The 27,979-nt window shown below is 49.9% G+C and overlaps 1 protein-coding gene across 2 annotated transcripts in view; it reads right to left on the minus strand.

Moving 5' to 3' along the window:
• LOC132836696 (TNF receptor-associated factor 3-like) overlaps positions 1–24,606 on the minus strand; it is a 61,088-nt gene extending 36,482 nt beyond the window's left edge. Inside the window, exons 1-4 of one of the 2 annotated variants that reach the window (XM_060856098.1) lie at positions 24,343–24,606; positions 10,347–10,618; positions 6,692–6,743; positions 2,074–2,178 (exon numbers count right to left, since the gene is read on the minus strand). In XM_060856098.1, the coding sequence (XP_060712081.1) occupies positions 2,074–2,178; positions 6,692–6,743; positions 10,347–10,600 (411 nt within the window). In that variant the 5' untranslated portion in view covers positions 10,601–10,618; positions 24,343–24,606. Of the gene's footprint in view, positions 1–2,073; positions 2,179–6,691; positions 6,744–10,346; positions 10,619–13,582; positions 13,663–24,342 lie in introns of those variants that run through there. The other variant, XM_060856099.1, reaches the window with a different exon arrangement.
• Between the last annotated feature and the right edge of the window lie 3,373 nt (positions 24,607–27,979).

Genomic DNA, 27,979 nt, shown 5'->3' on the forward strand with positions numbered 1-27,979 from the left:
AAGGGGGAGGGTGGGGTTTAGGGTGTGCTGGCCTCCAGGTCTTATCACTGAGCTGTTAACGCAGAGATCCCGGGTAATATCCTGGGGACCCAGGGTTGATATCTCCCAGGGCAAATGGTGCCATTTAACTTGCATGGAAATTTGGAATTAAGAGGCTAATGATGAGCTGTTGCTAATTGCTGTACAAACCCCACGAGTTCACCCATGTCGTCTTAAACAAAGAGCCTGCCATCTTTACCTGGTCTACACGTGACTCCAGACCCACAGCAGTGCAGTTGACTCTTAAACTGCCCTCTGGGCTATAAATGCCGGCCTTGCACTGCTTGTCACAGGCCACTCGGGTATTTCCCATCTTCCTGGTGGTGGAAATTAAATAAAGATTTGTGCACTTTGTGTCTCTCACTGCATCTCGCACTTGCACACACACCATGGGGGCTAGGGAAAAAAATAAGCACTACCGCAGTTAGGCGGGAGTGTGCGGGGGTAAAGAAAAAAGAAAAAGAAAAAAAGAAAAAAAGAAAAGAAAAAATAAATAAATGCCGGCCGAACCATCCAATGAATTTAAAAACAGAACACACAAAGGCAGAGAAGACTATGCTGATGAGGTGAGATGAAGGGGATCTGTAGAGAGCACTGCTATTTAGGAACAAACTACTCTAAGTTTCTTTAATAGGAGGCCATACTGAGGTTGTGTAAGACAATTGTGAGGTGTGAGCTGAGCGTTGTGTACAGTTTGATGCATTGGACTTCAGGAAGGATGCAGCGTATTGTAGAGGGAGCTGAGGTTAACAGGAATGCGACACGTCAGTCAGTCATGGGGATAGGCTCGCGCTGAGAGGAAGGGTCCACAGACATTTTCAAAATCATGGGGTAATCAGACAGTTCAAGGTTTGTGAGAAGATTTGTAGCTCGGGTGCTCGTTGTTGTGGTTCTGTTCGCCGAGCTGGGAATTTGTGTTGCAGACGTTTCGTCCCCTGTCTAGGTGACACCCTCAGTGCTTGGGAGCCTCCTGTGAAGTGCTTCTGTGATGTTTCCTCCGGCATTTATAACACTACTATTATTATTACTATCAGACAGTGTGGCTCGGGGAGGAGTGGTCGCTGACGGGAATAGGAACAGGGACTGAGCTGGGGTCGGGGAAGGGGTGGGGGGGTGTGGTCACGGATTTTGCAAAAGAAGCAAATGTGAGATGAGCATTGCAGTGGTCAGGGGTTAGAACGCAGAGCAGAGAGATGTGGTGGGGCTAAGTTCAACCACTACCTGCTCCACACCAGGCAGGTAACATGATAAGAGCTGGTTATAGAGTCATACAGCACAGACCATTCAATCCAATGCCGACCAGATATCCTAAATTAACCTAGTCACATTTACCAGCAATTGGCCCATATCCCTCTAAACCCTTATCCAAGTACCCATCCAGATACCTTTTAAATGTTGTCATTGTACCAGCCTCCACCACTTCCTCTGGCAGCTCATTCCATACACACACCATCCTCTGTGTGAAAAAGTTGCCCCTTAAGTCCCTTTAACATCTTTCACCTCTCACCCTAAACCAATGTCCTCTAATTCTAGACTTCCTTACCCTGGAAGAAAGACCTTGACTATCCATGCCCCTCATGATTTTATAGACCTCTACAAGGTCACCCTTCAGTTACCAACGCTCCAGGAAAACTACTCCCAGCTTATTCAACCTCTCGCTATAGCTCAAACCCTCCAGCCCTGGCAACGTACTGATATATTCTTTTCTGCACCCTTTCAGCATCCCTTCCTATAGCAAGGAGACCAGAATTGAACGGCTGGGTTCCAAAAGTGGCCTAACCAAACAAGACCTGGGCACAGTATTCAAGAAGAAGAGGTCTCACCAACGTCATGACAAGATGTGACAGGAGCTCCCAACTCCTATACTCAACACACTGACCAATAAAGACAGGCGTACCAAACACCTTCTTCACGATCCTGTCTCCCTGCAACTCCACCTCCCCTTCCCAAGTGACCACAGCAACGTGGGTGTTTGAAGCTCTTTGGATTGCTTTAACCCTTTGAACACACAATTAGCCAATTGTTGAGCCTTACCTCCAAAGATCCCAGGGCCATTTGCTGTTGACAACCTGCCTTCCTGTTCCTGCAGTGAATCAGCAACTTCAAGATCTCCTTCCGGCAGCAATTATCGTTGAACACCTGGGGAGGGACAGCGCGGGAGTTTGTAAAAGGCTCCGCATTTGATGATGATCTCCCTCCACCCAGCCCCGTCCAGGGGCAATTAACAAGGTGGTACAACACCTCACCCCCACTCCCTCCTTGGTTGAGCTCAATGGTGGCAGATCTCGGGACAATGACAGTCTGCTCTCGAACCAGCTGCTTTCTCTCAGCGGATTCTGCATTCCTGTAGCACCTCTCCGGAGTGTAACTGCCCTCTGAAAGCGAACCAGTTCAATGGGGTTAACGTTTACGGGGCATTTGGGGTCAGGCAACTAATGCTGGCCTTGCCCAGTGACACCTACGTCCCATTTAATTTTAAAAAATACCTCTTGTAGTCACTGTGGTAACGATGGCTCAGTGGTTAACACTGCTGCCTCACAGTGCTAGGGGCCTGGGTTCGATCCCAGCCTCAGGCAACTGTCTGTGTGGAGTTTACATGGTCCCCCTGTGTCTGCGTGGGTTTCCTGTGGGTGCTCTAGTTTCCTCCCAGAGTCCAATGATGTGCAGGTTAGGGTGGATTGGCCATGGGAAATTGTCCAGGGATAGGTGGGTTAGGCATGGGAAATGCAGGGTTATGAATGTCCTGACCTCTATCTACACTGTAGAGATTCTATTTTATGACAACAATCTGCTTTCTCTTCTGGTGTCGATTTAAGGATGAATGTTGGCTGGGAGGAATGTTGGATTACCTTCAAAATAGCCCCAGGTGGATCTTTTACATTGACCTGAGGGGACACGGATGTCATGTAACGGCCCACCCACCTCTGACCGGGCAGCACTCCCTCAGCGCTGCATGGTAAGAGTTTGGCACTTGCGGCCTACAGAGGAAATCGAAGCCTGTGCCCTCGGAACTCAAAGGCAAGAGACTTGAACCACAAGGAGAGTGGGGCAAAGCTCTTTTTATTTATTAAACGTAGTTTGGAACACATTTCAGACATTCACGCATTTAAATAGAACCAATCAGAGGAGTCTGTGGAGAAAAGGCACACCAAATGGTCTCCTTCTGCATTTGTCAGAGACTTCCTACAGCATGGGGTCAGGCCATTCAGCCCATCAAGTCCACACTAACCCTCCAAAGAGCATTCCACCCATACTTCCCATGATATATCCCAGGACACTGCAGACAATTTCCCATGGCCAATCCACACTAACTGCACATCTTTGGATTGTGGGAGGAAACCAGCGAACCCATTGGAAACTCATGCAGACTCAGGGAGAACATACAAATTCCACATAGGCAGTCACCCAAGGGTGGGATTGAACCCGGGTCCCTAGTGCAACAAGGTGGCAGTGCTAACCACTGAGCCACCGTGCCACCCAGTGTCCTACAGTTTATGTTTTGACAGTGGAGTGGGTGTGTGGCTGAAAACAAGAACACTGCAGGCCTGTGGGGAAAGGGAAGGCAAGCGTGACTAATTGAAAAGTTTTTCTTCAAAGAGATATCACAGTCCTGATGGCACGAATGGTGTCCTTTGTGTGCCACATCCCTCTTGTGATGTGGAACAATGGAATGTATCGAGCTATTTAAAGGAGGGAGGGTTACTGCTTTGTGAGACATGTTACAACTGTGTCAGAGTTTAGGCGTCCAGGCTCATCAACAGGTGTGGCACGGTGGCTCAGTGGTTAGCATTGCTGCCTCATAGCACCAGGGTCCCAGGTTCAATTCCAGCCTCGGGCAACTGATTGTGTGGAGTTTGCACACTCTCCCCATATCTGCATGGGTTTCCTCCCACAGTCCAAAGATGTGTAGGTTAGGGTGAATTGTCCATGCTAAATTGCCCAGAGTGTTCAAGGATGCGTTAGTTAGTGAGGAGCAAATGTAGATTAATGGGGTAGGGGAATGGGCTTGGGTGGGATACCCTTTGGAGGGTCAGTGTGGACCTGTTGGGTGAAGGGCCTGTTTCCACACTGTAGGGATTCTAATCTAATCTTGTAAAGGTTTATAAAATGGAATTTTGTCCTTTATTGCTAAAGGGGATGGAGTTTAAAAGCAAGGAGGTTATGCTGCAGCTGTACAGGGTGTTGGTGAGGCCACACCTGGAGTACTGTGTACAGTTTTGGTCTCCTTACTTGAGAAAGGATGTACTGGCCCTGGAGGGTGTGCAGAGGAGGGTCACTAGGCTGGTTCTGGAGTTGAGGGGGTTGGCTTATGAGGAGAGACTGAGTAGACTGGGATTATATTCATTGGAATTTAAAAGAATGAGGGGGGATCTTATAGAAACATAAAATGATGAAGGGAATAGATCAGGTAGAAGTAGAGAGGACGTTTCCACTGAAGAGTGAAACGAGGACAATAGAGCATAGCCTCAGAATCAGGGGAAGCAGATTTAGGACAGAATTGAGAAGGAACTTATTTACCGAGAGGGTTGTGAATCTGTGGAATTCCCAGCACAGTGAAGTTGTTGAGAGTTCCTCAGTAAAGGCTTTTAAAGCATTTTAAATGCTTTAGGACAGCACAGTGGTTAGTACTGCTGCCTCACAGCACCAGGGTCCCAGGTTCGATTCCACCCTTGGGTGACTGTTTGTGGAGTTTATGCATTCTCCCAGTGTCTGGGTGCTCCGGTTTCCTCCCACAGTCTAAAGATGTGCAGGTCAGGGTGGATTGGCCATGCTAAATTGTCCATAGTGTTAGTCAGAAGGAAATGGGTGTGGGTGGGTTACTGTTTGGAGGGTCGGTATGGACTGGTTGGGCCAAAGGGCCTGTTTCCACACTATAGGGAATCTAATCTATGGTAGATAATGTTTTGAATAGTAAAGGAATTCAGGGTTATAATGTGAGGGCGGGTAAGTGGAACTGAGTCAGTGAAAAGATCAGCCGTGATCTTACTGAATGGGGGATTGGGCTGAGGGGCAGGATGGCCTCCTCCAGCTCCCAGTTCCTCTGATCTTATAAAACCATGAAGGGCAGGTGTCTTTTCCCCAGGGTGGGGGACTTCTAGACCATGGAGAGTATTATAAAGGTGAGCAGAGAAAGGTTTAAAAAAGACACAAGGGGCAACTTTTTTTACACAGAGAGTGGTCTGTGTGTGGTCGAGAGGAAATGGTGGATGTGGGTGTAGTTACAATTAAAAGGCGTTTAGGTAATTACATGAATAGGGAAGGGTTTGGAGGGATATGGGCCAGGAGCAGGCAGGTGGGACTAGTTTAGTTTGGTCGGCATGGACTGGGTGGGCCGAAGGGTCCGTTTCCATTCCGTGTGACTCTATGGCTTTAGGAGTGTCTTCAGGGAAAGGTTGAGTGCAGGGGAATTCCAGAGGGCAGGACAACTGAAGGCACAAGGAGGAGCGACTACAATGTGTAAGGAGCCAAAACGCTGGCAAATGACGAGGATCTCAGAGAGTTGTCATGTTGGAGCTTGTTAGACAGTGAGGGACTGAAAAAGCAGCACAGTGCTCCAAAGCAAGGTTCAGAGGCCCGAATCAGAGACATTGTTGAATGAGGAACCTTTTAAAACTCTTTTGCAGCAATTGCAGGCAACACTTGGCATTTAGTTACCTGTCCCTAATGGTCCCTTGAATTGAGTGACTTGCTCGGGCCACTTCAAAGAGCAGTTAAAGAGTCAAACTCATCGCTGTCGGTCTGGAGTCACATGGAGGCCAGACTGGGTAAGATTTCCTTCGTCAATCAGTGATAGCTTTGCAGACGCCATTGTTGACGCGAGCTTTCAGTTGTCTTAATTAAATTCAAATTCCTGCCAGCACGGTGGCTCAGTGGTTAGCACTGCTGCCTCACAGCGCCAGGGACCTGGGTTCGATTCCACCCTCAGGCAACTGCCTGTGTGGAGTCTGCACATTCTCCCCGTGTCTGTGTGGGGGTTCTCCAGATTCCTCCCACAGTCCAGGGAGGATTGGCCTTGTTAAATTGTCCCATAGTGGATATGGATTAGATTAGATTAGATTCCATACAGCCTGGAAACAGGCCCTTCGGCCCAACAAGTCCACACCGACCCTCCAAAGAGCAACCCAACCCCCTCTGACTAATGCGCCATAACACTATGGGGCAATTTAGCATGACCAATTCACCTGACCCGCACATCGTTGGACTGTGGGAGGAAACAGGAGCCCTCAAATGTGCAAACTCCACACAGGCAATCACCAGAGTGTGGAATTGAACATGGGACCCTAGTGCTGTGAGGCAGCAGTGCTAACCACTGAGCCACCAAACCCGCCTGTTAGATGTGCAGGTTAGGGTGGATTGGCCACTGGAAATGTAGGGCTACAGGGATGAAGGTGGAGGGGGGGAATGATCCTGGGTGGGATGCTCTTTGGAGGGTCGGTGTGGCACTCGATGGGCCAAATGGCCTGCTTCCACGCTGTGTAGGGATTCTGAGTTACCCAGGGTGGGGTTTGAACTCACATCCCCAGAGCCCTGCCCCTTGGAGTGATGTTAAAACTTTACCAACCTTCCCCCAACCCCTCCCCCTTCCACAAGCTAATACAGGATGGACAGCACAGGACAGAGGGGGAGAAAGGACTTGTTTGCTTGTATTTACCTCCGTGTTGTCCAGAAGCTGTTGATCAGCTGGGCAAACCTGACCGGGAATCCTAGAAATAAAGATCGCAGCGTGTTACAACTGAGTAACAGGACACCTAAATCATTGTTAAACCCCGTTGGAATCATGATTTTATCCATTTCCCCAAGATGGGTGTGTGACCGCCAGTATCTGATGGTTACCCACCAGTATGCAGGGGCCCTTCATTACCAACATTGCTTTCTGTTGTCAAGGGGACGATGCCAAATGTGTGTCCTCCTGGACGGAAGTGGTCATGAGTTTGGAAGGTGCAGTCTTTGGTGAGTGCATCTTGTAGATGGCACCCAATGCTGCGACCGAGCATCGGTGGCGGAGAGGGTGAGGAATTTCCCTCCCTCCCTCTCTCCCAACCAAAGAGACTGACTCCCAACTCAACAGGCAAATCCCCTCAAAGCACTCGCGCCATCCTGACCCGCCCAGCCTTAGAGGGAAGGGATGACCCTTTGGACCCAAGATGAAGAGGAGTCAGAGGATGGGCGATGTGTAGAACTCATTGCCACGCAGGGCTGTGGAGGCCGCGTCATTTAGACAGAGATAGATAGTTTCTTGATTGTTAAGGGAATTAAGGCTTAAAGGGGAGAATGGGGTTGAGAAACATACCAGCCATGATTGAATGGCTGGTCGCCCCATTACAGGAAGGATGTGGGAGCATTGGAAAAGGTGCAGAGGAGATTTACCAGGATGTTGCCTGGTCTGGAGGGAAGGTCTTACGAGGAAAGGCTGAGAGACTTGGGTCTGTTCTTATTGGAGAGAAGAAGACTAAGAGGGGATTTAATGGAGACATAAAAGATGATCAGAGGATTGGATAGGGTAGACAGAGAGAGTCTTTTTCTTAGGGTGATGACGTCAGCTTCTACATGGAGGCATCGTTGCAAATTGAGGGGTGATAGATTGAAGACGATGTCAGAGGCAGGTTCTTTACTCAGCGAGTGGTCAGGGCGTGGAATGCCCTGCCTGGCAATGTAGTTAACTTATCCACATTAGGGAGATTTACACAATCCTTGGATAAGCACATGGATGATGATGGGATAGTGTAGGGGGATGGGCTTAGATTAGTTCACAGGTTGGAGCAACATCGAGGGCCGAAGGGCCTGTTCTGAGCTGTTCGTTCTCTGTTCGATGTTCTATGAATGGGGGAGCAGGCTGGATGGGCCAAATGGCCTAATTCTGCACCTTTACCTTCTCCCCCTATGGACACACATTAACAACATCAGCACAATTGATCCCAGTCTCCTATCACGGCCCAGGCAGTACACTTCTCTTTATATTCATTCATGAGATGTGGTCACTCCTTGGCATGAGGCCCAACATTTATTGCCCCTTCCTAATAGCCCTTGAGGGGGCTGGGGGAAGGCACTATTAGGGGTTTGGAAAGATCCTTTCGAAGGAGCTGCTGTTGCTCTGAAATGCTGATAACTGTGGACCGTCGTGGATTGCTGCAGTCTGGAAGGTGAACAAAGGAATTTAGGACCACAGGAACAGGAGGAGGCCATTCGGCCCCTCAAGTCCGCTCTAGCATTCAATAGGATTGTAGTATCTGCTGCAATACCTTCTTATCTATTGATATAGAGTCAGAGAGAATGGACCCTTCGGCTCACCTCATTCATGCTGACCAGGTCTCCTAATCTAAACTAGTCCCAATTGTCTGCTTTTGGCTCATGTCTCTCTAAATGTCTCCTATTCATATATCCATCCAGATGCCTTTTAAATGTTGTCATTGTACCAGCCTCCATCACTTCCTCTGGCAGCTCATTCCATACACACACCCCACCCTCTGTGTGGAAACGTTGCCCCTTAGGCCCCTTCTCTAGAAATCTATCAGCCTTGGTCTCCTAGAGCAGTCCGGTGGCTCAGTGGTTAGCACTGCTGCCTCACAGTGCCTGGATTCGATTCCAGCCTCGGGCGACTGTCTGTGTGGAGTTTGCACGTTCTCCCCGTGTCTGCGTGGGTTTGCTCCGGTTTCCTCCCACAGTCCAAAGATGCGCCGGCTAGGCCATCGAAGTTGGCCGTTGTCCAGGGATGTGTAGGTTGGGTGGATTGGACGTAGGAAACGCAGGGTTATAGGATAGGGGGCGTGGGTTTGGGTGGGCTGCTCTCCCTGAGGATCGGTGTGGACTTGACGGGCCGAATGGCCTGCTTCTCCACTGTAGGGATTCTATTAGTCAGAAATGTACTTGGTGATTGAGCTTCCGCGGTCCTGTGAGACAGAGAATTCTGAAGGACCCAGTGTTCCTCCTCATTCCAGTCCAACACAATCGCCCCCTGATTCTGTGAGAGTGCCCTACTTTAACCCAGCCCAGGGCAAGGCATCTGGGATGGGTACACCAATAGGAAGGGTTTACAGGGATATGGCCCAAGTGCTGGCAAAGGAGAGTAGATCGGTTTAGGATATCTGGTCAGCATGGATGAGTTGGACCGAAGGGTCGGTTTCCACACTGTAGGACTCCATGCAGCTCCCTGACTTGGAAAGTTGTGTATATCAATGAGATCACATCTCGTTCTTTGGAATTTCATTGAATAAATTCCCAGTTTTCCTGGGATAATCCCAGGCATCTGTTTGGTGAACATTATCCACAGTGTTCCGGATAGATTCCCAACCTGGTCAGTGCAGTTTGACACAGTTGGAAAGCTAACATCAGGGAGTAAGGAGATCTCAGGCTGTAAATAGCTTACATCTGAATGTTTCACCCCAGGCCACAAATGAACTCAGCGAGTTTTCCCTTCGCAACAACCCAACACGATCGCGGCCTTTCCATTAGGAAGGGAAATTCTAAAATGCGTGAGAAATCCTCAAAGCATTCCAGAGGGATTGGAACGTTTCGCCGTGTCCAAACTGTCACACAGCTGGACCACTTCGTAAAGTGAGTGACATATTTACAACAAGAAGAGAAATCGCTGGAGAAACTCAGCAGGTCTGGCCGCATCCGTGGAGAGAGAGAGAGGAACCAGGGATCCTCTGTCGGACACAGTCTTGGATTATGGGTTGGACCATATGGGACTGAAATGATGGAACTCTTTGGTGACTCAAAAGATTTGGAGTTCTCTCCCATGGAGGCAGAGTCAGAGTCACAGTCATGGAGTCATACAGCACGGAAACAGACCCTTTGGGTCAACTATTCCCTGAGGTGATCTTTCTTTTAGATTTTATGAGGGACATGGAGAAGAAGCAGGAATAGAACATAGAACATTGAAGATTACAGTGCAGTACAGGCCCTTCGGCCTTAGCTGTTGCGCCAACTTGTACAACCAATCGAACGACCATCTAACCTACATAAAATATAGAACATTACAGCATGTTAGGACATCTGGTCAGCACGGACGAGTTGGACCGAAGGGGACCATCTCTATGGTCGGGGAGATAGGACCCAAGGGCACAGCCTTAGAGTAAAGCTTTTCGAACGGAGATAAGCAGAAACTGAGAATGTTGGATTGAAGGATAGTCGAATGAATGGAGGAATGGGGCCGAATGGCCTACTCCTGTTTCCATGCGAGTGTAAGGAAAGGTGGCAGCCTGTTTGTGCACAGCAGGATCCCACAAAGGGTGGCCTCCCGTGTCTGAAAGAGGCTTTATTGCACCCCCGCCCCTGTTTATCTCCCACGGACACCCTGGGCCTACCTGAGAAGGGCGCTGAGGCAGCTTTCACAGAAGCGGTGCCCACACTCAGTCTGCTTGGCATTGCGCAGCACCCGCTGGCAATGCTCACATCTGTACTTGCTGTCGACGGCCTGAACAAACTCTTCAGAGTAGCCCCCTTCAGGGAGCTCGGCTCCCGGGATCTGGTGAGGCCTACACGAGGCGCTGGTGGGAGCCTCCTTCACAGGTCGGTACAAGCACGGCTTTGACCTGTCTGAACCACTTCCGGCCGCCATTAACGCTCTCTGGACACGCTGGGAAACACAGAGGGAGGGAGAGAGTAAAACAAACATTAACATCACGATACTAAAAAGCACTGGCAGTGCAGGAGCAGGCCATTCTGCCCCTCAAGCCTGTTCTAACATGTATTGGCTTTTATTGACCAGATGTTAGTGTACCAAGAATCCCATGTCTAGGCCCACGGCCTACTTAGTCAGGCTCCAATTGTACCAGAGAATTGTTGTGCCTCAAAAGGTACTTTACTGTGAACAACAGTGGATTTTATTTGTCTGACACCATCAATGTAACATCCCAAAGTGCTTTTAGGATTTCTGCAATCTAAATTTGAAGGTGGAGCTATTGGCATAAGGATGTCGTTCGGATAGGTGACTAAAACAGTTAGGTTTTCAAGAGCACCTCAAAAGAGGAAAGAGAATGAGAGAGCAAGAGAGCGAGAGAGAGCGAGAGAGAGAGCGAGAGAGAGAGAGAAAGAGAGAGAGCGAGAGAGAGGGACAGCGAGAGAGAGAGAGACAGCGACAGAGAGCGAGAGAGCAAGCGAGAGAGAGAGAGCGAGAGGGAGAGCGAGAGAGAGAGAGAAAGAGAGAGAGCGAGAGAGAGAGAGAGCGCGCGAGAGAGAGAGAGCGAGAGGGAGAGCGAGAGAGAGAGAGAGAGAGAGAGAGAGAGAGAGCGAGAGAGAGGGACAGCGAGAGAGAGAGAGACAGCGACAGAGAGCGAGAGAGCAAGCGAGAGAGAGAGAGCGAGAGGGAGAGCGAGAGAGAGAGAGAGAGAGAGAGAGCGAGAGAGAGAGAGAGCGCGCGAGAGAGAGAGAGCGAGAGGGAGAGCGAGAGAGAGAGAGAGAGCGAGAGAGAGAGAGAAAGAGAGAGCGAGAGAGCAAGAGAGCAAGAGAGAGCGAGAGAGTGAGAGAGTGCGAGAGGGAGAGCGAGAGAGAGAGAGAAAGAGAGAGAGAGCAACAGAGAGCGAGAGAGAGAAAGAGAGAGAGAAAGAGAGCGCGAGAGAGAGCGAGAGAGTGAGAGAGTGAGAGAGCGCGAGAGGGAGAGCGAGAAAGAGAGAGAGAGAAAGAGAGAGAGAGCGACAGAGAGGGAGAGAGAGCGAGAGAGAGAGGAAGAGAGCAAGAGAGAGAATGAGAGAGAGAGAGAGCGAGAGACAGAGCGAGAGAGAGAGAGAGAGAGAGCGCGAGACAGAGAGGTGTTGGGAGTAGGGAAAGTGTGTGGTTGGAGCCAGGGACACTGGCGGTGGAGTAATAGACTCTGTGGTTGCCAGGAAACCTCAATGAGGGGGATGAAGAGGTATTGGAGGGCTGGAGATGGAAGGGGCTGGACAGGGAGGTGAAAACAAGATGAGAGTCATATAATCCTCACAGATGGTACAGTGGCTCCATGGTTAGCACTGCTGCCTCACAGCACCATGGACACCAGATTGATTCCACCCTCGGGCGACTGTCTGTGTGGAGTTTGCACATTCTCCCCGTGTCTGCGTGGGTTTCCTCCGGGTGCTCCGGTTTCCTCCCACAGTCCAAAAATGTGCAAATTAGGGTGGATTGGTCATGAGAAATTAGGTTTACAGATATAGGATAAGAAGCTCCCCAGAGGGTTGGTGTGGATTCGATGGGCTGAATGGCCTGTTTCCACACTGTTGGGATTCTATGAACTCTACAATGTGGCCAATCAGCCCGTCAAGTCTGCACTGACCCTCGAAAGAGCATTCCAGTCTATCCCTGTCACCCTGAATTTCCCAGGGCTCACCCATCTAACCTGGACACTACGGGGCAAGGCTGATCCACCCTAACCTGCAGAGCTTTGGACTGTGGGAGGAAGCTGGAGTACCTGGAGGAAACCCACTGGGAGAACGTGCAAACTCATCACAGCCAGCCATCTGAGGGTGGAATCGAACCTGGCTCCCTGGCCCCGTGAGGCAGCAGCGCTAACCACTGAGCCACCATGCCAGCAGATGCTTGACCAACAGCCAAATATGGCAGGAGGGAGGTGACCCCCAAAAATGTGCAGGTTAGGGTGGATTGGCCGTGCTAAATTGTCCCATAGTGCCCAGGGATGTGCAGGTTAGGGTGGATTGGCCATGCTAAATTGTCCCATAATGTCCAGGGATGTGCAGGTTAGGGTGGATTGGCCGTGCTAAATTGTCCCATAGTGTCCAGGGATGTGCAGGTTAGGGTGGATTGGCCATGCTAAATTGTCCCATAGTGACCAGGGATGTGCAGGTTAGGGTGGATTGGCCATGCTAAATTGTCCCATAGTGACCAGGGATGTGCAGGTTAGGATGGATTGGCCGTGCTAAATTGTCCCATAGTGCCCAGGGATGTGCAGGTTAGGATGGATTGGCCATGCTAAATTGTCCCATAGTGCCCAGGGATGTGCAGGTTAGGGTGGATTGGCCATGCTAAATTGTCCCATAGTGTTCAGGGATGTGCAGGTTAGGAGCATTAGTCATGGGGAAATATAGGGTAGGGGAATGGATCAGGGTAGGTTACTCTTCGGAGGGTCGGTGTGGACTTATTGGGCCGAAGGGCCTGTTTCCACACAGTGTGTAGTCTCAGACCTGCTGAGCGAACTCATCTCCCACACGTACTGGAGAGGAGCCGTCGTGTTTTGAACATGTTTCATCCCACCCAGGAGGGGAGGGGAGACTGGTCAGTGACGCAGCCCGAATCCTCAGGTTCACATTTCCAGGAGCAACATTTCAGCCTCCCCACTGAGAGATGATGAAATTCAAATTCAATGAAAATATCATCTGGAATTTCTATAAAAATGGTAAGCGCTGTTGGTTACAAGAATGCGGCTGGTTCAGTGAAGTCCTTTGCAGAGGGAAATCTGACTATGTGTGACTCCAGACCCACAGCAATGTGGCTGACTCTTAACTGCCCTTTGAAACGGCCAAGCGAGACACTCGATTCAAGGGGCAATTAGGGATGCAGAGCAACTGCCCTCCTTGCCCAGAATAAGGGTAAAAACATACAAACTTACTTGCAACGTACAAAGCTGCCCATTTGTGTTTCACACCGGTTCTGATGATCCTGGTGAGGTTTGGTTGGGCCAAGCTTCCCATTCCCCCATCAGCGACCATTCCATCCCTGCTCTCACTCCCATGGTCCCCCACTCCCTCAGCCATTCGGGGCCTTGACGGTTGCAGTACCGGCAGCTGCCCCACTTCCCTGGAGGCAGTGCTGAGCAGCTGCGGGCCTCTGATTGGCTGCTCCTGGACAATGGGGCGGGGATGTCAGAATTCCGCACCAAGAACCTCATCCCGGGAGGTGACCTGGAGTGAAGGCCTTTGCAACCAACAGATCCAGGGGGAGCAGACCACTCAGGGCAAAACCTCTCTGTAACATCCAGGAAATGCCACACTATGTCGTCTGTATGTCTGTTGTGTGTGTTTCTATGTGTGTGCCTGTCTATGTGAGTGTTTCTATGTGTGCCTGTCTATGTGTGTGTCTATGTGTGTGCCTGTCTATGTGTGTGATTCTATGTATTTGCCTGTCTATGTGTGTGCCTGTCTATGTGTGTGATTCTATGAGTGTGCCTGTCAATGCGTGTGTTTCTATGTGTCTGTGTCCCTCTCTGCTCTGTATCTGTGTGTGTATCTTTGTGAGTGTGTGTGAATGTGTGCATGCGTGTCTGTGTGTGTGTATGTGTGTGAGCATGTGTCTGTAGGTGTGTGAGCGTGTGTGTCAGTACATGTGTATGTCTGTGTGTGTGTCCATGCATGTGTGTGTGTCTGTGTGTGTGTATGTGACTGTGTGTGTGTCTGTGCGTGTGTGTGTGTGTGTGTCTATGTGTCTGTGTGTGCATGTGTGTCAGTATGTGTGGGTGTGTCTATATGTGTGTGTGTGTGCCTGTCTGTATGTGTGTTTGTGAGCGTGTGTGTTTGTTTGTCTGTCTGTATGTGTGTGTGTATGTCTGTCTGTGTGGGTATGTCTGTATGTGTGTCTATGTGTCTGTGTGTGCATGTGTGTCAGTATGTGTGGGTGTGTCTATATGTGTGTGTGTGTGCCTGTCTGAATGTGTGTTTGTGAGCGTGTATGTTTGTCTGTCTGTCTGCATGTGTGTGTCTGTGTGTATTTGTTTGTATGTGTGTGTTTGTCTGTATGTGTGTGTGTCTGTATGTGTGGGTGTGTCTGTATGTGGGTCTGTCTGTATGTGTGGGTGTGTCTGTATGTGTGGGTGTGTCTGTATGTGGGTCTGTCTGTATGTGTGGGTGTGTCTGTATGTGTGGGTGTGTCTGTATGTGGGTCTGTCTGTATGTGTGTGTGAGCGAGTATGCGTTTGTTTGTTTGTATATTTGTGTGAGCATGTGTCTGTTTGTGTGTCCGTGTTTGTTTGTCTGTCTTTATGTGAATGTGTGTGTGTGTGTCTGTATGTGTGGGTGTGTCTGTATGTGTGTCTGTCTGTATGTGTGTGAGCGTGTGTGTGTCTGTCTGTCTGTCTGTCTGCATGTGTGTGTGAGTGAGTGTTTTTATGTGTGTGTGTGTCTGTATGTGTGGGTGTGTCTTTACGTGTGTCTTTATGTGTGTCTGTCTGTATGTGTGTGAGAGCGTGTGTCTGTATGTATGTGTGAACGAGCGTATGTGTTTGTCTGTTTGTATATGTGTGTGAGCATGTGTCTGTGTGTGTGTCTGTGTGTTTGTTTGTCTGTCTTTATGTGTGTGTGTGTGTGTGTGTGTGTATGTGTGTGTGGGAGTGCGTGTCTGTCTCTGTGTGGAATGTGCAGAATGGGGTCGGGGAGCTGATGCCTGGGCCTGTGAGCTCTGTGCGTGTCTCTCACTGCGTCAGAGTGAAGGGGTTTTCCACATTGGTCTGAGGTACATTGCCTGACACGATCAGCTCGCTGCAGGAATCTATCCTGTTCAAACAACACAGGGAAGCACTTCAGCCTGGATAAAAAAGCCTCATGGGGTTTTCAAAAACCACTACAAAGGGCCATTCCATCCACTCGTGTTGAGCAAAAGTTCAACTCAGTCTGCGGTTCCCAATTTCTGTCCTACTCTCTCCCCACTCTCTGGGTGAAGACATTTCTCCCCATCTTAGTCCTACCCCGCATCCTTAAACTGGGACCCCCTGGTTCTGGACTCCCTTGTCATCAGGAACATCCTTCCTGTGCCTATCCTGTCTAGTCCTGTTCGCATCTTATAGGTTTCAATGAGATTTCACCCTAATTCTGCTCAACTTCAGCCCAGTCTCTCTCCACTTATCAATACTGCCATGCTAAGAATCAATTTGCTAAACCTGAGCTATACTCCCTCTGTAGCCAGAACATCTTTCCTCAGATAAGGAGGCCAGAACTGCACATAATAGTACTGGAACTATTAAAAATTATTACATGCCAGTAGGTCATCTGAAGAAAATCAGACAACTAAGTCTCTCCAAGGTATCAATGTCACTGTGGTCCTGGTCTTCATTAGACAGAGAGTTGCAAAACAACCACCTGATGAAGGGGCGGTGCTCCGAAAGCTAGTGCTTCCAAATAAACCTGTTGGACTATAACCTGGTGTGGAGTGATTTTTAACTTGGTCCACCCCAGTGGGTTGCGCTTCGGCGGGTCAGTGTGGACTTGTTGGGCCGAAGGGCCTGTTTCCACGCTGTAAGTAATCTAAAAGACATGAGTGTTTTCTGCAGAAAACACTATATAGGACAAACAGGAAGACAGCTAACAATCCGCATACATGAACATCAACTAGCCACGAAACGACCCAACCAGCTATCCCTAGTAGCCACACACGCAGACAATAAGCAACATGAATTCGACTGGGACAACACTACTATCATAGAGCAAGCCAGACAGAGAACAGCCAGGGAATTCCTAGAGGCATGGCATTCATCCACAAACTCCATCAACAAACACATTGACCTGGACCCAATATACCAACCACTACAGCGGACAGCTGAAACTGACACCCGGAAGCGGCAAGGACAGACCACTATAAATACCGGAAGAAACATCAAAGAAGTGCTTCGCAGGAGGCTCCAGAGCACTGATGATGTCTCCTAGCCAGGGGATGAAACGTTTGCAACAAAAACTTCCAGCTCAGCGAACAGAACCACAACAACGAGCACCCGAGCTACAAATCTTCGCACAAACCTGGAATACTCCCCACTTGTCCTGGATAGGAGCAGCCCCAACAACACACAAGGCGCTTGACACTATCCAGGGCAAAACAACCCCAGCTCGATTGGCGCCACATCCACTCCATCCACGATTTTCCGGAATTGTTCACTCATAAACGCCATTGACTGGGACTGAATGTGTGACCAGGCCTTGGCTGATTCATTGACAACCGAAAGAATTCCGAAAGACCCCATAGTGCCCAGGGATGTGCAGGTTAGGATGGATTGGCCGTGCTAAATTGTCCCATAGTGCCCAGGGATGTGCAGGTTAGGGTGGATTGGCCATGCTAAATTGTCCCATAGTGCCCAGTGATGTGCAGGTTAGGGTGGATTGACCATGCTAAATTACCAGGGATGTGTAGGTTAGGTGCATTAGTCAGGGATAAAGGTATAGTAATGGGAAAGGGGTTTGGGTGGATACTCTTTAGAGGGTCAGTGTGGACCAGTTGGGCTGAAGGGCCTGTTTCACACTGTAGGGATTCTATGATCTAGAGTGATAGGAGTCTGGAATGCCAGGGGTGATGGTGGTGGGGGCAGATACAATAGGGGTGTTTTTTTAGATAAGCAGATGGATATGCAGGGAAAGGAGGGGTATGGACCAAGGGCAGGCAGAAGGGATTAGTTTAATTTGGCGTCACGTTCAACATAACATTGTGGGCCGAAGGGCCTGTTCCAGGGCTCGATGTTCTAAAGTGAATTTAAATGAAGATAGTTAAAGTAGAAGTTAGAGGAAGTGAAATGTAAATGTTGCAAAGAATGCATGTTTTGTACTGAGTCATGGTACCTAAAGAGTTAACTAAAGAACGCTTGCATCAACTCCCCGTCTTTAGTCTGTCACACAAGTACACTGGGTAAAAGGTTCATTAACAAGGTGAAGATCTTCCTTATTAGTCCCCAGTCGTCCTGGGTCGAATCCTGTGATCACTCACCCACAAGCCATTAACTCACCGGCAAAAGGTGAGATGATGCTGCAGAGTTTTCAAGGGACCCCCCCCAAGGCTGGAATCATCGATTTCTTCCCAAACTCATCACCACAAGTACCGCCTTAATCTAGACCATACACTGCAGACCTGAATCAAGCAAGGGAAATGCTGGAGAAACTCAGCAGGTCCGGCAGAATCTGTGGAGAGAGAATCAGAGGTCACGTTTCAAGTCCACTGACCTTTCTTCAGTTCTGGACTCCAAATATCAACTCTGATTTGTTTTCTCGCTTTGTACTGGTGCTGGCCAACCTACAGAGTTTCTCCAGCTTTTTATTGGTTTCTGTCATGCCTTAATACCACCTATCACAGAGCATCTGAAAGAACCTCAACTCGACACATGACCTACTCTCAAAAAACCATCACAACTACTGATAGTTCCTCTGCTGGCACTTCAGGTCATAGAATCCCTACATTGTAGAAGCAGGCCACTCAGCCCATCCAATCCACACCAAAGAGCATCCCACCCAGACCCATCACCCTATTCCTGCGGCTAACCCACACATCCCCAGACAATACGGGGTGATTTAGCATGGCCAATCCACCCTACGCCTTTGGCCTGTGGGAGGAATCCCACACAGACACGGGAAGAATGTGCAAACACCACACAGACAGTCGCCCGAGGCTGGAATCGAACCTGGGACCGTGGCGCTATGAGGCAGCAGCGCTAACCAATGAGCCAAATGCCTACAGGTAACACAACACCATAACTACTCTGAGCACGGCACCCAGGAACAATGCCATTTCGGGATCCACACACTTCCTTCCATCCAACTTTCGTCTTAGTTAAATTAATTAAACAGAAACCTTGAAAGAAAATGGAATTAAAAGAGGATTACATCTTCACGGCGCCTAGTTGCTCCTCCTGCTTCTTACCCACTGCACTTTCCTGGAGTTTGATTGATGGCTCCTGGAGGGGTTTGGACAATCCCCTGGCAAAGGGTGGCGAATGTACCAAACGATGCATCAGTTCAAAAAGTCTTATCTTGGTGGGAGGGTTGCTGCATTGTTTTTTTTCCCCAAAGCGCTGACTCTCGCCCAATCTACCATTTCTTCTGTGCAACCACGGAGGCTATTCCACTGCTGGAGGCTGTGTGCTATCCGTCAGGCTTAACCCTGCCCCTAAATACACCGTCCATAGCAGGTAGCATGGTGCTGGCGGGTTCCACCTCACTAAACATTTCCCAGTGCACAATGGATTAAATCTGAGAGCTTATTGTCACGATGATCAGGGGAGAGGCTCCAAATGACATTTGTAAATGCACAAGAAACAACTCCATATGGCAGTGGCTCAGTGGTTAGCACCGCTGCCTCACAGCGCCAGGTTCGATTCCTCCCTCAGGCAACTGTCTGTGTGTGGAGTTTGTACGTTCTCCCCGTATGTGCGTGGGTTTCCTCCGGGTGCTCCAGTTTCCTCCCGCAATCCCAAAGATGTGCAGGTTAGGGTGGATTGGCCATGCTAAATTGTCCCATAGTGTCCAGGGATGAGTAGGTTAGGGTGGATTGGCCATGCTAAATTGTCCCATAGTGTCCAGGGATGTGCAGGTTAGGGTGGATTGGCCATGCTAAATTGTCCCGTAGTGTTCAGGGATGTGCAGGTTAGGGTGGATTGGCCATGCTAAATTGTCCCGTAGTGTTCAGGGATGTGCAGGTTAGGGTGGATTGGCCATGCTAAATTGTCCCATAGTGTTCAGGGATGTGCAGGTTAGGTGCATTAGTCAGGAGTAAATGCAGAGGAATGGGTTTGGGTGGGATACTCTTCAAAGGGTCACTTGTTGGGCCAAAGGGCCTGTTTCCACATGATACACTGGCTGTCCAAAAGACCCAGTGATGCTGAGCTCTGACATTTCCCCTCTAGGCCCCGGAATACCCCATCCCAAATTCACATCTCCCGGCCGCCTGGAAAGAGTGAGCTTAAACTGGCAAAAAAAACAGGACCTTCCTCGGTTATTTTGGACAGCAACAAAACTCGCGATTGCTGAACCGAACTCAGTGATCGGCAGAAACGGCCGAGCGAGGGGGCAAACATGGGGCAGGTTGAGTACAATATGGGACACGTGCAATTGTTCACTTCGGCCCATCGAGTCCATACCGACCCTCCAAGGAGCATCACACTCAGACCCACACATCCCAATCCCTGCATTTCCTATGGCTAACCCACACATCCCTGGACACTATGGGACAATTTAGCATGGCCAATCCACCCTAACCTGCACATCCCTGGACACTATGGGACAATTTAGCATGGCCAATCCACCCTAACCTGCACATCCCTGGACACTGTGGGACAATTTAGCATGGCCAATCCACCCTAACCCACACATCCCTGGGCACTATGGGACAATTTAGCATGGCCAATCCACCCTAACCTGCACATCCCTGGGCACTATGGGACAATTTAGCATGGCCAATCCACCCTAACCTGCACATCCCTGGGCACTATGGGACAATTTAGTACGGCCAATCCACCCTAACCTGCACATCCCTGGGCACTATGGGACAATTTAGCATGGCCAATTCACCCTAACCTGCACATCCCTGGACACTGTGGGACAATTTAGCATGGCCAATCCACCCTAACCCACACATCCCTGGGCACTATGGGATAATTTAGCATGGCCAATCCACCCTAACCCACACATCCCTGGGCACTATGGGATAATTTAGCATGGCCAATCCACCCTAACCTGCACATCCGTGGGCACTATGGGACAATTTAGTACGGCCAATCCACCCTAACCTGCACATCCCTGGGCACTATGGGACAATTTAGCATGGCCAATCCACCCTAACCTGCACATCCCGGAACACTATGGGACAATTTAGCACGGCCAATCCACCCTAACCTGCACATCCCTCGACACTATGGGACAATTTAGCACGGCCAATCCACCCTAACCTGCACATCTTTGGACTGTTTGGAGGAAACTGGAGCACCCGGAGGAAACCCACGCAGACGCGGAGAGAATGTGTATACTCTACACAGGCAGTTGCCCGAGGGTGGGTTCGAACCCGGGTCCCTGACGCTGTGAGGTAGCAGTGCTAACCTCTGAGCCACTGGGTCCAAGCTCCCTAAGGGCATTGTGGGTCAACCTACAGCATGTGGACTGCAGTGGGATTGAGATGGCAGCTCACCCCCACCTTCTCGGAATAGCACAAGTGTCACGGTACAGAAGGAGGCCTTTCAGCCCATCATCTCTGCTGCAGTAAATGAGCACCGTTACCCTGTGCCAGTCTCTTCACCTTTCACCCTTGCACAACCACCTCATGTCCTCCTGAACACCCCAACACAACCTGCTACATTCCGCACCCCAACCCCTCACTCAGAGAAGGAAACCTCTTTTCGCACATCACAGTTTGCTCTTTCTTTGCAGCCAATTTCTGTCTGACCCCCGTCTCTGATTCTCGTTTCCTCACGGAGCGTTCACACGGCTCCTCCCAGTCGGTTTGATCTAGCCCCTTCGCAAAAAGAAAATCTCTTCTCTTCCAGCAGTCCCACTTCGCCAGCCTCTCTTCATCACTGACATCGCTCGACCCTGGACCCCGTTCTCCTCCGCTCGCTCCACCCTGAGAGGGAACAATGCTAACCCAGCCACCCGAGCTAACATTCCACGAGTAAAAGTCACAAAAACATGGCTGTGGAGTTGCCAGGGTGCTGCCTGCAGTACAAAAGAACATGTACAGCCCAGGAACTTGCCCTTCGGCCTTCCAAGCCTGAGCCTATCCACTGTCTAAACCTATCGCCCAATTCCTAAGCATCTGTATCCCCCTGCTCCCCACCTACTCATGCATCTGTCCAGACGCATCTTAAATGAATCTACTGTGCCTGCCTCTGCGTTTCAGATATCCCCCACCCTCTGTGTGAAGTCCTTACCGTGTGTATCCCCCTTAAACTTTCCACCTCTCACCTTGAACCCGTGACCTCTCGTTATTGATTCCTTCACCCTTGTCTCCACCCACCCTGTCTGTACCAAGTAGAATAAGGAGAGCTTGGACTAACTTAGGCCATTATTTTTGGGGAGCGCCAAAGGCTGAATGGATCGAAATCTATAAAATTATGAGAGATGTGGATAGGGCAGAAAGTCAGAATCCTTCTTCCATGTTGAAATATCTAATACTAGGGGGGTAACGTGCATTTAAGGTGAGAGGGGGCAAATTCAAAGGAGGTCTGAGGGGCAAATTTTTTACCCAGAGAGAGTAGTAAGGTGCTCCGAAAGCTAGTGCTTCCAAGTAAACCTTGGACTATAACCTGGTGTTGTGATTTTTAACTTTGTCCACCCCAGTCCAACACCGGCACCTCTAAACGGAGACTATTTTAACTTGACGTCATGTTCGGGACAACACAGTGGGCCGAAGGGCCTGTTCCTGTGCTGTACTATGCTATCGCCCAACAAGTAATGAAGAAGGGAACTTTATTGCGAGAGTGCAACTTGCCGAGCCAGGGCAGGGAACAGAAATGCCACACAAAGACCATGGCACTGAACACATTTAGGACTCAATGCATTTCCATTTTAACTTAATATTTAAACCTCTCGGGTTCCGAAGAATGAGGGTGGACCTTGTAGATATCTGTAAAGATCGAACTGGACTGGACAGGGTAAACACAGGGCAGATATTCCTAATGACCCAGGGGTCAAGAACGAGGGGGTCACAGTTTAAGGAGATGGGGTAGGACTGAGACAGGGAGAAATGTCTCCAGCCAGAGAGAGGGGGAGCCTATGGAATTCTCTACCACAGGAAGCAATTGAGGGCAAAACATTGAACGTTTTCAAGAAGGATTTGGATAGTGTTCTCAAGGCTAAATGGATCAAAGGGAATGGGAGAGAAGCTGGGAACAGCGGATGGAGTTGGATGAACAGCCATGATTCTACAGAATCGGGGAGCAGATTTGAAGGGACGAGTGGCCTATCGCTGTTTAACGGTTGCATTCAAACTAGGAACATTTCAAAGGTATCATCTGCACAGTCGCAAACACAACCGACTCAGAGACAGAATGCAGCAACCTCTTCTCACAATCCAGGACCGTCAGCAACTTGTGCTCGCAAGGTCATTACTGAGGGGGCGCCGCACTGTCAGAGGGTCAGGGCTGAGGGGGCGCCGCACTGTCGGAGGGTCAGGGCTGAGGGGGCGCCGCACTGTCTGAGGGTCAGGGCTGAGGGGGCGCCGCACTGTCAGAGGGTCAGGGCTGAGGGAGTGCAACACTGTCAGAGGGTCAGTGCTGAGGGAGTGCTGCACTGTCAGAGGGTCAATGCTGAGGGAGTGCCGCACTGTCAGAGGGTCAGGGCTGAGGGAGTGCTGCATTGTCAGAGGGTCAGGGCTGAGGGAGTGCAGCACTGTCGGAGGGTCAGTGCTGAGGGAGTGCCGCACAGTCGGAGGGGCAGTGCTGAGGGAGTGCTGCACTGTCAGAGGGTTAGTGCTGAGGGAGTGCTGCACTGTCAGAGGGTCAGGGCTGAGGGAGTGCTGCACTGTCGGAGGGTCAGGGCTGAGGGAGTGCAACACTGTCAGAGGGTCAGGGCTGAGGGAGTGCAGCATGGTCGGAGGGGCAGTGCTGAGGGAGTGCCACACTGTCAGAGGGTCAGTGCTGAGGGAGTATAGCACTGTCTGAGGGTCAGTGCAGAGGGAGTGCCGCACTGTCGGAGGGTCAGTGCTGAGGGAGTGCCGCACTGTCAGAGGGTCAGTGCTGAGGGAGTGCTGCACTGTCAGAGTGTCAGTGCTGAGGGAGAGCCGCACCGTCGGAGGGCCAGTGCTGAAGGAGTGCCACACTGTCAGAGAGTCAGTGCTGAGGGAGTACCGCACTGTCAGAGGGTCAGTGCTGAGGGAGTGCCGCACTGTCAGAGGGTCAGCGCTGAGGGAGTGCCGCACTGCTGTCAGAGGTCCAGCCCTCCCCCAGTATCCTGGGTAAACGTTTACCCCTGAACCAGCCCCACTACAACAAGTTGATCACCCAGCCATTCTCACAGTGCTGACTATGGGATCTTGCTGTGTACCAGATGGCTGCCACCCTGTCCACACACTGCGACGGTGATGTCACAAACGAAAATGAATTCGGAGGCCACGCTCTATCTTGGGGCACCCTGAGCTTTTGAGAGCCACTGCAGCAATTAAAGGCCACCTTCCCATTTTCCATCGGTCTCAATAATTCCACAATTCCCCTCCGTTCCCAGGTTTGATTCCAGCCTTGGATGACTGTCTGTGTGGGTTTGCTCTGGTTTCCTCCCACAAGTCCAAGCCTCCCAAGATGTGCAGGTCAGCTGAAATGGCCAGGCTAAATGGCCCATAGTCAGGGGGAAGTGGGTCTGGGTGGGTTACTCTTCGGAGGGTCGGTGTGGACTTGTTGGGCTGTAGGGAATCTAATCAAATACAGTACAAACTCAATTATCCCAACAGCAATTATCCGAATTTCAGATTATCTGAACAAGATCTCAATGCTTGGGTAAACATTCGATTTTCCGAATGACATACTCCCCGCCCATGCCATTCGGATAATTGGATTTGCCAAACCTGAGAAAACACCCATCACCGCGCTCACTCGTGCTTTCCCTGAGTTGGCTCCCACATTCTCCACCTGTGCACAGAGGGGGAATTCCTCACCATTTGCTTCGGATTAACCTCGACCTTAAATGAAGGCAGGAATTCAATTACCTTGTAGAAAATCTTCGTGGCATAACAGGGGTGGGCTGAAAATCAAATCGAGACACTTGCTTCGGTCCCAGCTTCATCCACGGCCATCGCCAAGTCTGTACTAACCCCTAGCAAGGGGGGCTGGTACTCCCTGCCAGGGACGGCAGAGTGAACGGTGCAGTTCAGAAGAAGGCTGCTCTACCTCGGGGCTCAGTCAAGCCTTTCAGAGTTTACTGATTTACTAACAGTGGAAAGCACCCTGTGCTTAATCTCGTCCTTCTTTTGAGTCGGTCCTTCTCCCACAAGTTGACAGAAAACACACAGAAGAGAAAAAAAAAATCGGTTTCCTTTTGGAAATCCCCTGTTCAGTTCTGACCTATCGTCATTCCACTTCTGTGTAACCCCTTCAGTACAGACCTCCACCAGTTCAATTCTAGTGTCAAAAGCAAGGAAAGAGAAATCTTCCCAGTCAGTGTGCCACCTCTCACACATCAGCACTCTCCCTAACCCCAACCCTGAGCTTTCTCAATGTAACACAGGTTCCTTAAGGGAGGATTAATTATGAAGGTTTTAGTGATGTGAAAATGTACCATACATTTCCTTTTTACAAGTGCTTATCTCTGTTGCTGTTTGTTCTGCAAATGTCTTGCACCTCAATCATAGTCCACCAATTCAAGGCCTCACAGTTTTCACTCCAAGTTCATGGGTTCAAACCCCATCCCGGCAGCTAGGATGGGGGAGGGCCCGCAGGGAGGGATTTGATTTCACTCACCTCTGCAATTGTTGCTGTAAAATATTGTCAAATCCGTCCAGGCTCGGGTTAGGGGAGGGGAGATCGGCCATCCTTGCCCAGTCTGGGTCTACACATGACTCCAGACTCGCAGCAACTGGGGAGGGGCGGGGAGCCGACTCCTAACTGCTCTCGGAAATGCCACAGCTCAAGGGGCAATTGGGGACGGGCTGCAAGTCTGTGCCACGCAAGGTTAAAGGAAATTGAAAAGTGATATCTTCAGGCGGTGTGCCGTGACAGGAGGTTGGGGGCGTAGTGGTAGGTACTGTCATCGGAGGCTGAGGGGTGACCTTATAGAGGTTTATAAAATCATGAGGGGCATGGATAGGATAAACAGACAGGGTCTTTTCCCTGGGGTGGGGGAGTCCAGAACAAGAGGGCATAGGTTTAGGGTGAGAGGGGAAAGATGTAAGAGACCAAAGGGGCAACTTTTTCACTCAGAGGGTGGTACGTGTGTGGAATGAACTGCCAGAGGAAGTGGTGGAGGCTGGTACAATGACAGCATTTAAAAGGCATCAGGATGGGTATATGAATAGGAAGGGTTTGGAGGGATATGGGCTGAGTGCTGGCAAATGGGACAGGATTAATTTAGGATATCTGGTCGGCCTGGGCGAGTTGGACCGAAGGGTCTGTTTCCGTGCCGTACATCTCTATGACTCCAGGATTAGCTAATCCTTAGGATTAATTCTTCAGGGCTGCGGGTTTGAATCCCACCTGGCACCTGAGGGGATTTAAATTCAATTAATCAAGCCGGTGTTGAAAATCGGAGAGGTTTGGGTTGTGTTTGTGAGTGGGTTGGATGAGTGTGGTGTGCTGCTCTTGCCCTGAGCTGAGAGCCCAGTAGGTGTCAGTGTGCAGTCAGTGTTTGGTCGATTTGGCATTGACTCAGCACAGAGCTATGTTTGAAGTCTTGTGCCGTATTTTGCTCCTTTCTGGTTCTCGCAGACATTATTTCGGATGAGTGCAGGCAGCTGTTGTGATCTGTGGTCACCACGCTGTTTGAATGCTGAGTACTGGTGTGTCTGTCACTTCACACTGAAGGCAAACTCACTAACATTCTGACATGGGTGCTGTCAAACAGGGGAGCAAGGACCTGCAGAACGATAGCTTTCTGTCATCATTCCACAATGTTCACCTCCACCTCCTGAATTTGGTAACGACCCTTCAACAAGGCCTAACATGCCAGTAGCTCAGATGAAGCCAGGCTTCCACTGTTGGATCAGACAGCCGGGTAACCTGTTCACTGTGTTATAGCTCACACAGTGTTGTTGTGATGACATGCATCTTTCTATAGGTGTTTGTAGCCTGGAGCTGTGGATAACGCTGGCGAAGATTGCAATGTTCTCTCCTGCTCTACCTCCCACCTGTCATAGAGTCATAGAGATGTACAGCACAGAAAATAACCCTTCGGTCCAACCCATCTATTCCGACCAGATATCCCAACCCAATCTAGTCCCGACACCCGGCCCACATCCCTCCAAACCCTTCCTATTCATATGCCTTTTAAATTTTGCAATTGTACCAGCCTCCACCACTTCCTCTGGCAGCTCATTCCATACACGTACCACCCTCTGTGTGAAAAAGTTGCCCCTTTCGTCTCTTACATCTTTCCCCTCTCACTCTAAACCTATGCCCTCTAGTTCTGGACTCCCCCACCCCAGGGAAGAGACCCTGTCTATTTATCCCTTCCCTGCTCGTATGCCCCCTAGTTTTGTCCAAGGGTGTGCAGGTTAGGGTGGATTGGCCTTGCTAAATTGCCCCATAGTGTTCAGGAAATTGTAGGTTTCATGCATTAGTCGGGGTAAATGTAGAGTAATAGGGTAGGGGAATGGGCTGGGTGGGTTACTCTTCAGAGGGCTGGTGTGGACTTGTTGGGCCGAAGGGCCTGTTTCCACACTGTAGGGATTCTAATTTTAATTCATTGCTGGTGTAAGTTATTGAATTGTAGCAACTTTAGTTTTGATTTGTTTTGTAGACTAGTTAGTTTATTGTAGCTGTTGCTATACTCTCAGGTTGCTCTATATTTTGTAATTTTATAATTTTGTAAAGAAAAAAACATTTTTTTCACTAAAAATAGTTATTAAAAGAGAAAAGATTGGCAGATTATCTTTCCTGGAGGAAGCAGATGGGTTTGAACAAGGTCCCCATTACTGAGATGACCTTCCTGATCGATTCTGTTCATTGAACTCAGTTTCCATAAGCAACACGCCAAAGTGCTGGAGTGACCTAGTGGGTCAGGTAGCGTCTACCGAAACAGAGCCCGGTGACCTTCCTGACCCAGAACATTAACTCTGCTTCACTGTCTCCACAGACACAGCTGAACTGCTGCTGCGATTACAGGTTGCCAGTGTTTGGCTGGATGTTAAACTCTCGAGTTACCCCACTGAGATTTGAACCCACGTCACAATGCCAGATGTTTGATAACAAGCCCAGTGACATAACCACTATGCTACCACACTGCCCCAACATTGGCTCGTTGAATCTTAATTCACGCTCAGACCAGAAACCCGGGATACTTTTAGACAATGGTTTTTATTTGTAAGGCTCAGACCCTGCTGACCTCCCAGTACATAATCACCGGAGTTACAATTATACTACAGTGTACCCACCTCAGGTTCCCCATAGCACGGTGGCTCAGTGGTTAGCCCTGCTGTCTCACACCTTCAGGGACCTGGGTTCGATTCCACCCTCAGGTGACTGTGTGGAGTTTGCACATTCTCCCAGTATCTGTGTGGGTTTCCTCCAGATGCCCCAGTTTCCTCCCAGATTAATGTGGATTGGCTGTGCTAAATTGTCCCATAATGCCCAGGGATGTGTAGGTTAGGGTGGATTGGCCGTGCTAAATTGTCCCATAGTGCCCAGGGATGT

This window comes from Hemiscyllium ocellatum, chromosome 47 (assembly GCF_020745735.1).
Source record: "Hemiscyllium ocellatum isolate sHemOce1 chromosome 47, sHemOce1.pat.X.cur, whole genome shotgun sequence".
Lineage (NCBI taxonomy): Eukaryota > Metazoa > Chordata > Chondrichthyes > Orectolobiformes > Hemiscylliidae > Hemiscyllium > Hemiscyllium ocellatum.